At 44.5% G+C, this 11,634-nt stretch overlaps 1 protein-coding gene across 1 annotated transcript in view; it reads right to left on the bottom strand.

Moving 5' to 3' along the window:
• The window catches only part of ADAMTS20 (ADAM metallopeptidase with thrombospondin type 1 motif 20), an 84,029-nt gene extending 80,969 nt beyond the window's left edge, over nt 1-3,060 (bottom strand). The window contains exon 1 of the mRNA XM_069866147.1: nt 2,617-3,060. Within this exon, the coding sequence (XP_069722248.1) occupies nt 2,617-3,060 (444 nt within the window). The remainder of the gene's footprint in view (nt 1-2,616) is intronic.
• Nucleotides 3,061-11,634: the final 8,574 nt, after the last annotated feature.

Consider the following 11,634-nt stretch of genomic DNA (forward strand, 5'->3'; position numbering starts at 1 on the left):
TTACATACCCTCTGCAAGGCTGTACCTGCTGGGTCAGAAGGTAAAATGAGCAGTGACAGAAGGTCTCCAGACAGAGCTGCAAATTCTGGGACAAGGCTTTTGCTCAGACTAGGCACTGTGTCAGCCAGGAAACAGCTGAGGACATGAAGTCCAGCTGGAAGCTGCAGTATAAGTTCACAAGGCTCATCTGGAAGAGGCAAAGGCTGAGTTTAAAGGCACTCAAGGATTTCTTAGTGGAAGTACACGTGATACAGGCTAACAAATCAGCAAAGCAGTGAGAGACAAGTGAGACGTTCAAATTATTACGCAGAAGAGGAGGGTCTTGTGCGGAAGAGTTTGAGAACTGCTAAATAATAGGTAGTTGATACAACTTTTAAGTGCAGTCAGTGCATGTTTTTCAGGAAAAATTATTTTCAGCACATGTGGTCCCTTCAAGTAATGACAAGCAATATTTGTAGGGACAGAATTAAAATAAGTAAAAAAAGTTATGAAAAGAGAAGGTTTTAAAATTTCTTATATTTACCCCATATAGACTATGATACTATTCTCAACATCATAGAATTATAGCATGGTTTGGGTTGGAAAGGACCTTAAAGGTCATCCAGTTCCAGCCCCCCTGCCATGGGCAGGGACACCTCCCACTGCATCAGGCTTCCCAAGTCCCCATCCAACCTGGCCTTGAACACCTCCAGGGATGGGGCATCCACAACTTCCCTGGGCAACCTGTTCCAGTGCCTCACCACCCTCATGGTGAAGAAATTCCTTGTTATGTCTAGTCTAAATCTGCCTCTCTCTCTCTCCAGTTTGTAGCCACTGCCAGTCCCAAGCCTTTGTTAAAAGTCCCTCTCCAGCTTTCTTGTAGGCCCCTTTCAGTTACTGGAAGGTTGTTCTAAGGTCTCTTTGGAGCCTTCTCTTCTCCAGGCTGAATCATGGTATGTGAGCATCTACTAGAACAAGAAACATGAGGAGAAAAGCCCTGATATTCCTGATTCCTCCACTTTCTACTCCCTCTGATTTAGAAGTGCAACATATCAGGGGAATTGGTATAAGTTTAAATTGAGTTTTGTATAATGCAGACAAGAACCAACGGCAGACATCTGTGAAGCAAGATAAATGGCAAAACTTTGATGAACATAAAATTACTGCTTTTGAACACTTGCTTCTCCAGTAATTTCCAAGGACTATCCCAAGCTTACAGGCCTCAACCCAAAGACGAGGCAGCATACATCCACATATCCAACAGCAATCACTAGACAGAGGTGTCTTTCTCAAGTACCAATTATTTCTGATCCTTTCTTCCACCATGTCTATTGCCTTCTTTTAATATGCATTACACCCTCCTGCACGCATCCAGCCAACTCCATTCCATTTTCTATAGGCTACAAGAAAAAGACTGGAATACGACTGGATTTTTTCAGTTCCCAGAAATTAAAGACTTGCATTTGAATTTTCTGAGCGACTGCAAAAAACATGTGACATCAACTCAAATTCACAGTAATGTTTACAGCATATTTTTACAGCGTGCACGTTACTGATATTTATCCTCAGCAATTCAATGAACAGTGATGGGGTAAGGAGCTAGGTGTGAGTCATCTTGCTTCTTGACACAAAACCGTAAAATTAGCAACACAGAACATGTGTTTTGATAGGCAGTTGTGTGACACTGCTTCTTCATTACCACTTTGGAAGACAGAAGGAATGCTCTCAAGGGATAAGCAAAGAATGTGTATCAATCAATAGAGTTTTTATTCGCTTGCTCAATTCAGTTCTTAAGAAGCATTTTGTAGACACACTCTCACTGAAGTTAACAGGAGGCTTCGCATTCCCTTTTAACAGAAACTGGACTAGAAAACATTACTGCACAGTTATTAGAACATGACACACTTCTACAACACGGCTGAAAGCGGAGGAAGGAAGATACCAACAGTAGTTCTTATCATCACAAGCACCACCATTCCTCACTTATAACTACATGGTACCTATAAAGCTACAAACAGGTAACTGATGATGACTAACGGCATTGTTTTATCGAAACAACAGAATCATAGAATCATCATCAGGTTGGAAGAGACCCACCGGATCATCGAGTCCAACCATTCCTATCAAACACTAAACCATGCCCCTTAGCACCTCGTCCACCCGTGCCTTAAACACCTCCAGGGAAGGTGACTCAACCACCTCCCTGGGCAGCCTGTGCCAGTGCCCAATGACCCTTTCCGTGAAAATTTTTTTCCTGATGTTCCTAATAGCTTACTGTGGCTTTTTACAGGGATGCTTCTTCCTCCTCATGTAACTGCTAATGTCAGGAGCTAGCGCAAGAGGAACTCCTGACATCAAGGGAGTTTCTCACGATGCAGCACCTGACACCAGGAGTCACATCAGGATGAAAAAAGGCACCCGACGACAGGAGTTGCACCAACCCACCCTATGGCAGCCCAGCGACAGACCCTCCGGGAGCAGCGTTTGTCCATCCCGCCAAAACAGCATCACCGCGACTCCAAGCTGCCGAGGCACTTCCCGACCGGAGCGACCCCCAGGCACCCCCCGCCCTGACCCCCGCGCTCCCCCCGGGGCGAGAAGGGCAGGAGCGGAGCCGAGGGAGGCACGAACTCTTACCAAGCCCCCGCAGATGCTGAAGACCGCCCTGTGCGCCTCCTGCGCGTTGACGTGCCCGCGGTAGAAGCAGTGGCGCAGGTCGGGGGCGGGCGGCTGCCGCGGGGCCCCGACGTGCGCCACGCGGTACCGGGCGGCCACGAAGCCCGCGTCGGCGCTCAGGTTGAGCCGAAAGACCTGCCCGTAGGCGCTGAGTCGGTAGTGCGCCCGGGAAGCCGCGGGCTCCGCGCTCCTTCTCCTCCTCCTCCCGCTGAAGTGACGCGCGGGAGGGAAGGCTTCCCCGAACTCGTCCACTCGGACGGGCGTGACGATCTCGTAGGAGGAGAGGCGCGGGGCGGCGGTGAGGGGCGCGCCGCGGCCCCGCGGAGCCGCTCGGGCCCCCGCCCAGGAGGCGGCCAGCAGGCAGAGCAGCGCCGGCACCGCGGCCGCCGCCGCCCCCCCCCGCATGGCTCCGCGCCGCCTCAGCGCCCGCCGCCCGCCCGCGCCGGCCCCGCCATGCGCCGCGCCCGCCGCCCGCCGCGGCCGGGCAGCCCCGCGAGGCCGCGCCCGCGCTTCGAAGCGGCCCCGCGGCCCGGCCCCCCGGCGGCGCGGCCCAATGGCGGCCGGGGGGCGGGCGAGCGCTCGCCGGCTGCGCTCCCGCTGCCTCGCTCCCTCAGGAGCTGCGAGCCTGCTGTCCTCAACGGTAGGGTCCTGACTGGCCTCCTCGCCTGGCCCTCGGGACCTTGAACCCCACCGGTGCGCGATCGCTGCAGCCCAGGTTGCCTCCCTCCCTCGTGTCACCGATAAACTCGCTTGTATTTGTGACCATCAGGGCGAGCAGCGCATCCCCTCGGGTGGGGGGTCTGTTAGCCAGATTGAGAATCATGGAATCACCCGGCTGGAAGAGACCCACCGGATCATCGAGTCCAACCGTTCCTATCAAACACTAGACCATGCCCCTCAGCGCCTCGACCACCCGTGCCTTAAACACCTCCAGGGAAGGTGACTCAACCACCTCCCTGGGCAGCCTGTTCCAGTGCCCAATGACCCTTTCTGTAAAGAATTTTTTCCTAACGTCTAGCCTAAACCTCCCCTGGCGGAGCTTGAGGCCATTCCCTCTTGTCCTGTCCCCTGTCACTTGGGAGAAGAGGCCAGCACCCTCCTCTCTACAATCTCCTTTCAGGTAGTTGTAGAGAGCAATGAGGTCTCCCCTCAGCCTCCTCTTCTCCAGGCTAAACAACCCAAGCTCTCTCAGCCGTTCCTCATAAGGCCTATTCTCCAGTCCCTTCACCAGCTTTGTTGCTCTTCTCTGGACTCGCTCCAGAGCCTCAACATCCTTCTTGTGGTGAGGGGCCCAGAACTGAACACAGTATTCAAGGAGCGGTCTCACCAGTGCCGAGTACAGAGGGAGAATAACCTCCCTGGACCCTCTGGTCACGCTGTTTCTGATACAAGCTAATGTTCTTCAGTGTGCTCTAGGATTGCCTACAGCTTGCCATGCTACTTTTCCAGCATATGTCAGGGCGGTTCAAGTTCCCAAGTAGGATGAGAGCTTGTGAGCGTGAAGGCTCCTGTAGCTGGAGGAAGAAGGCTTCATCGGTTGGATTTCTTTGATTAGGTGGCCTGTAGTATACACCAACCACAAGGTTCCTCTTGCTTCCTCAGTCTTCTGACCCACAAGCTTTCAACCTGTTCATGGCTACTCTTCAATGACAGCTCTTCACATTCTTTCCCTATATAGATTCACCCCTATATAAAGGGTGAATCGTGGAATCACTAGATTGGAAAAGACCTTTGAGATCATCAAGCCTAATCATACCTGTCGACTACTAAATCATATCCCTAAGCACTTCATCTACCTGTCTTTAAATACTTCCAGCGATAGTGGCTCAACCACCTCCCTGGGCAGCTCGAAGGTTCAAAGGTGTTGCCTCAGGGTCAGTGTCATCCACGTGCTCCCACAGATAACCTTCCCCTTCATGTCCACTCCAGAGTGAAGACGTTTCCACAAGCAACTTCGAAGGAACTAGAGCTCAAGGCTGAATCTGATGCCATGGTGTCAACAGACTGTTGTTTTCTTTTAACACTCAGTGCCCCACTTAGATTATTCTGTCTGGGCAAAGTGAAAACTGGTTGGTCGGAGACCATACTCTGGCAACTGCTGTACAAGTGCAGTGGTTTCTTTTCAGAAGAAGTAGGCAATTCTGGAAATTGTTTTAATGAAATGTGACTTAGAGTTGTTTGGTACTGAAATCTAGTTTTTATAGCTGCAATTAAACCTATGTCTTCAGGCAAGTGGGCAGGGGGCAGGAATCTAGCCTTGAATGAAAAATTCCTCAGGAATCCATTTAGTCAATGACTAATCACTGTTAAAGATGAGGGAATGATTTTCAGCGTCATCCATCTAAACAAAAATATCTACAATGCAGATGGCTATGGTGAGCCATGTTTCTAAGTTGGATGAGGATCGAAGTCAACACAGGCAGTGAGACCTGTCTATCCAGCCACCAATGCTCTCCAGAAGACGTGCGGTGTGCATACAACTTTTTTTCAAGTATTCCTTTTGTGTTCTTTTTATTAAATGCTTAATGTTTTCTTGTTTGCTTCAACAAAAAGTAAGACAGATAAAGGGTTTAAGCAGAAATGTTTATAGTTTTGGCCAGTACTGTGTTCAGTGAATTCGTTCATCAGTCCGCTGGTAGCCAGGATTGCATGAGCAACTTCAGAAGTGATAACCTTATTGTATGGCTGGAGGGAACAGGGTGCACAGGTGGAACGGAGCTCATTCAGGCACTTCCTCTGTTCTTACCAGGGTACAAGAGGAGCCAGGGACCACTCTGTCAAAGGCAAAACAGCCTAAAGTATGTTTTTTGAGCTTGAAGTGCCTTTTATGTCTTATGGCTGTTTTGTGATCTGGGTTACCTGTTATTTTAGGAATCTTGTAAGCTAGAAATTGAGTTGGAGGACATGCTTTCTTCTGAAGTTAAGGAGTGAGCTGGTCAGGCTTTGAATGAAGGTGGGTAGCATTGGAAGAACCTTCGCCACTAGAATAAAGTCAAATATCCCTTGCGAGAGTCTAGGATTGTAGATAGGATGTCTGGGTTGTTCCAAAGAATATTGCTATCCAGCTTAATCTTGAGAATATTTGGTCTTGTTGGGAATACTGAGTTGCCTTCTTGGATACTCTGAAGATGATAGCTCTCAGGTGCATATTAAACCATTTTCTGTAAGTGGGCCGCGGATAAGTACTGTTATATGACAAGAAACAAATATTTGAAATCTGAAGACTTCTGCAAATTGAGAACAAACAGAAAGCCTAAATCTCCAAATACTATGAATATCAAAGTAATCCAGCAAGAAGCAAGAATTCCAAACCATTTCTTTTAAACTGCATACACTGGAGAAGACTGATCATGATATATAAGCAAAACTCCAGTTCCAAGCATTGGGTAATGAGAAAGAATAGGAGGTGGGCGGAGAGAGCTCCATCCTCACCGCCGCAGAAGCACAAAGATACAAAGCTCATTTCAGTACTCTGAGATGTCCCGTTGCAGAAAGCTAACACATAGGGTGCTTACATAGCAGTAGAGCAAAGCTTAAGGATGAATGCTTTAATTTTAATGACTGTTGTAAAATGCATGAAGAATGGGAAGAAATTAAATTGAGAGGAATGATTGTTTCAAAATAAACACCTTTTCGTGCTTAGCAGCCACTACTTTTTCAGAAACCACTGAGGATCTACAGGTTTTAGGCACAAGTCTCACTTGCAAATGCAAGATGGGATGGATGTGCAGCAGCAAAGGAGAATAAGAGGGGGGTTGTAGGCAGTTCTAGTAGTATTCATGTTACCTGAATGGCTTTGGGCAATAAGCTGTGGTCATTCAACCTGACCTCTACCCATATGGCATCAGTTTGAATCTTGTGAGAAGTAAATATAACCCTGTGTATCAAAGGAAGGAGTGTCTTTTGATTATGGAGAAATAGAAGTGCATCAGAAAACTGAGAAAGTGTGGAAATAGTATGTTTGCTAACACTTTAAGAGATAGAAGGGTAGAGGCAGGCACAAGGATTAAACAAGGTTGAAAAATTATGGAAGCTATTTAAAGGAGAACATCTGCAAAAATACATAATAAAATAAAAATTCAAATGAGGGGTTGAGCACTGGAGGAAGGCACAGAGGTCATGCAGTCCTTATCCTCATAGATACGGGAAACTCAACTGCACAAGCAAGCCCTGAGCAACCTGAACTAACTTTGAAATTAGTCCCGCTTTGAGCGGGGCATTTGCCTAGATGACCTCCAGAGGTTCTTTCTAGCCAAGATTATTCTATGAAAAAATGAAAAGAAGGTCCCTGGAGAAAGCTGAAGAGACTAAGTGAAGAGAAGAGAACCAGTAGACATACTGAAAGAATAGAGATATAGGGGGGAAAAAATCTGGAGAAAATAGTCTTAATCTATAAAGAAACAGAAGAGGGAGAAAGGAGAAGTAACTAAGACTATTTGATAAGATTTTTCAAGGCTAGAAATTATAGACTGGTAAAGTTCCAGCTAAGTTGGTGGAGCTATACTGGTTTACATCTGCAAATGCAGTTTTCAGCAATGTAATGTATTCTGACTTCATTAAATCCACACTGACATTAAAGCTTGCCATTAAATTGTTGCCTTTGAAATGCCTCCTACATTAGTGAAATAATTCCGCCTGTTTACACTGTTTATTCTTCTCACTTATCTCTTCCAGCAGATATGTTTGGAATGAATTATATTATGCCAATTACTTTGCAAATGAATGAAATACAAGGATCTTCTGTGCTCACTGAAACCACTTGACTTCCTTGGGGTTTCGCTAGGATTGCATGGGCAAACTGATTTGTAATTATGTCATGATCATTCAAATATTTGTATTGTATACTTAACGTGCTGCATTAGATAAGGCTTACCAGATAAAAGAATAGGATTTGTAAAAATGTACATTGAGTAGTTAATTAATGTCTTCTTTTGGTCCAGTGCAACCTACCACAGATTAGCTATTAAATCTTTTAACTTGTTTTTGCCTCCTTTTTTTAAAAGTGGTCTTTTGCAACTGATTTTGTCTGAAGATCACAAAGTTGAAAATAGCAGTGTAGAAGTCATTTATTCAGAAAAGGCAAAGGCAATGTTTCAGTAAGTGAAATTGTTATAAAAAGTAAGACTTATGACCAGATTTTATTTGGAAAAGAAGACTATATGAAGTACATATTTTACTTCCTTATTATCATGTCTTGTCATTTTTCTGTCTTGTAGAATATAACTTAAATCAATTCCTCAGGCTCTTTATATACTGTTCTTGTCAGGACACTAAGTTCATTACAGAAATCTGCCCAGTTTGCAATCAATTGTCTTATTCATCACCTTTACTGATGCCTATCCAGTGAAGTCCCAGAGGTTATTTGTACAGCATATGTATACGTACACACATCATGGAGCCGTCTGGCCCATAGCACCAGGTCAAATGTGACTTCCATCGCTGTTGATCAAGGCTACTGTTGTCTGGAGCAGGCTGCCCTTGCACAGACCCTTAGCCTTGCAGCGAGCCTGGCTCAGTGCCTCTTCTATGACCCCTCTTGTCTGTGCCTCACCATGCTTCCTGCATAAATCCATCTGCAGTCAGCTGCTGAAACTTGAGTTTGTTGGAGGGAGATGGCTGGATGGATTGCTGTGTGCTGGTGATTAGGTACTCCATGTGCAGTGGCAGTTCTGCTCTTCCTGCATGCTCAGCCACTACTGCTGCAGGCAGCTTTGGCTTTTCTCATGAAACTCAGCATCATCTATCAGAGGCTGACTTTCAGCAAGGACTCAGCATACTCCAAATAACTTAAAGCCGACGTAGGTTCAATGGTGTTTGCCCCATCCTCCACCCTGCTCTTTCCTCTTTCACCTTACCCCACACTATCCTGCCTGGTCCTCAGCTTCCCTCCCAGAGTGTCTTTCCAGCCACAAGCCCAACTGCAGCTCCAGTGGGGGGTAGATCTGGCTATGAAACTCCCACAACACACAAGGACAGTGCATACGTTGAATATGAAATTAAATACAAAGATTTTGTCACCAACACAAGTGAAACAGGGGCTAAATAACCATAGGATCCAAAGAAAAGACATTTTAAAGAAAAATTATCACTGGTCAAGTATGAAGTGAAAAAAAAAACAACCAACCCATGCTAGATAACACAGTTATAACGTCTTCCCTGGTACTGAGATGGGAAGATGGGAAGGTCTGTGAGCATTGGAGTAACGTATAAAGAAAGGTAAAGATGTGAGGACAGCGTGGATGCTGCAGGAAATGCTTTTGGGTGAGCTGAGATGTTAACACTGGCATGGTCTCATCCACCCTCGCTGGGTGGAGCTGGAGTAGATCGTCTCTTCAACCAGTCTGATCACTCCAGAGAGAGCCCAGGAGGAGGTTATTGTGTGTGCAGTGAGTTTCTTGATGAGACCAGGGTACAGTGGAGCAGCTCAGAATGACCCTGTAGGTGAACCCATGAACCCACAGAATTTAAAGGGAGTGAAAACAATGACATTTTATAGAAACCCAGTAGAAACCTATAGGCATTATGACCAATATTATAAATGGATTCAACTGTTTGATGTAATGACCTTTTTCATTCTTAGGCTGATTCAAAAGCTCTTCTGAAAAAAAAGTGGAGTTTTTTTGCCTGCAGTATGTATACTTCTATGCTACTATCTGCAGTCACACTCGAACAGTTTTTGAACAATGGTGGCTTCCTCTGAGGTTAATGTCTGCACATTTACTTTCTGCTTAATCAAAGGTAACTGAAAGTTCATTACTTCAATATTATTTGACATGAAGTCTTTTGCCAAGTTTTACACATGAAATGTAGGCTTATCAGGAGACTGAAAGGTACTGCACACCCTACCATGTAACTAGAACTTGCCTCCCTTAGATGCACAGTGTTGTGCAGGCAGCATGGACGTCTCGGGGCTCAGTGTCGCCGGACAGAAGCTGGCAGACTGCTCTGTGCTTTCTGCTAACCCTGGTGCAGGAATCTCACTCTGAACTTCACCCTGTCTTTGCTCTCCATCAGTACAGTGCACCTGTTGTACCAGCCAGGGGAATTTCAGCTTTGAAGAAGAGGCAAGTGTAGGTTACTGCTTACTCTTAAAGAGGAGTGCAATAGGAAAAAAACAACCATCTAACCTGAGCTGTACAAGTGTCCTCGTACAAATCATTCAGAAAAATAAGAATTACTGTACTGTCAAGGGAAAGGCATGTGTACTCACTCTGCCAAAAATGCAAGCTTTTTTTTTTAAGTCATGAGCACAGTGCAGCTGTTACTTTGGCTCCAGAGAAAGTATTCCCTACAGGAAAGGGACATAGGGCCCAATTCATCTCTCATATCAACCCTGTTAGTCATGCTGGGGATAATTTGGCTCACATAACACTCTCCTAGCTACCAGCCTTTTCTAGAGCCCCACTCTGGGCAGTGCCTTAAAATTACTCAACAGGAGAACATAAATTTAACATTGCAAGACACAGGTGACAGTCACAAAATGTGAGTATCGAATTGTTAATAGTGAGTGAAGTGGCTCTTAATTGTGTTAACTCAGATTTGGTTTTACCCAGTGATATCTTTTGCTGTCTAGAAATGCTAGCTTTATTAGGAATGAAACAGTTAAGACTGGAATTTTGTATTAAAGTTTATGTCCATCCAAGTGAGCTGCACGAAGACTGGAAGGATACAGAACCAGCCAAACCTCATCCACTTTGCTATGTGTGGCCACACAAAGTAAGAAATAAGATTCCTTAAAGAACACCACCAGCATCATGAGATGTCCTTATACCACTGTGTTGTGTTTCAGAGGAGATGTGAGCTTGTTTTGCACTAATTTCACTGTTCCGGCATTCTAGCCATATTATATGAATGCACGAACATTAGAAATTCATGGATCTTTGTAGTATCTCGCTGGGCAAGATACTCTCATTCATTATTATTAGAATATTATTCATATATTAGAATTCATAAGCCTTGCTGTGCAGTTGCTGAACACAAAAGAAGAGTGAAAACATGTATAGCATTAACAGGCTGTTCCTGGAAACAGTATATGCTTCACATCTTTCAAGAAGCTTCTAGGAAAAGAGTTGTCAGCTCTGGATAGTTGCTGAATTAGCATACCAGAAGCTATCATCTTCATTCTGATTTTTTTTAAAAACTTTGGTTTTTTACTCTTCCTTCATACGATACTTTTCCCTACTGGAACACTCACAAGAAAAATACCAAGCTGACCACCAAGACAAAGGCTGGATGAGGGCTTTCATAGCAAAGCAATTCAAAGCTGTATGTAAAGAACTGTGTTTATTGTACTAGGCCTGTATAAGCTCAACATTCAAAGTTATGGGTGGAAGAACCTTTAGCTTCTTTTTTCTTTGTGAAATCATATATTATTTTGACACTTTTTTTTAAATCCAATTTATATAATACTAAGTAACTTACCAAAATTAATTCATTTCAGTTATATTTTCAACCTGTGTTGGAATCCATTATTCTATAAGGCCTGGAAATATTATACCTCTGTCTCTATTAATTCTCAAATATTATTTCCTGATAGGTGGATTGTACATGCTGACTTTGCAGAAATTAGTGATGCCCTAATTAGACTAATTGATTACATCTTCAAAGAGATTGCAGCAAAAATTTTATTTTGATAAATAAACCAAAATTTACTCAATGATTTTGACTCAATTTAGTTTTAGATTTACAAAACTAATAAAGAAGATTTGTTTTATCCCACCCAGCAGTTACAGAATTCATCCAGGAGAAAATCCATGTTTAATCTTATACCTTCCAAAGGAGATTTGATCTTGTGTTTCCACATCTTTATGATGTTCCGCTATATATTACATACTTTCCATTTCCTTAATGGAAAACTTGTTACAGTATAGCAGTTAGATCAGCTTTCTGTTGCATGGTTTCGTATGTCATAAAGGCATCAATAGAAAATAAATTCAAGGATCATACATTGTTCTCATTGAGGTCTCTAACTTTTTCTTT

Source organism: Phaenicophaeus curvirostris, chromosome 1 (assembly GCF_032191515.1).
Source record: "Phaenicophaeus curvirostris isolate KB17595 chromosome 1, BPBGC_Pcur_1.0, whole genome shotgun sequence".
In the NCBI taxonomy this organism is placed as follows: domain Eukaryota; kingdom Metazoa; phylum Chordata; class Aves; order Cuculiformes; family Cuculidae; genus Phaenicophaeus; species Phaenicophaeus curvirostris.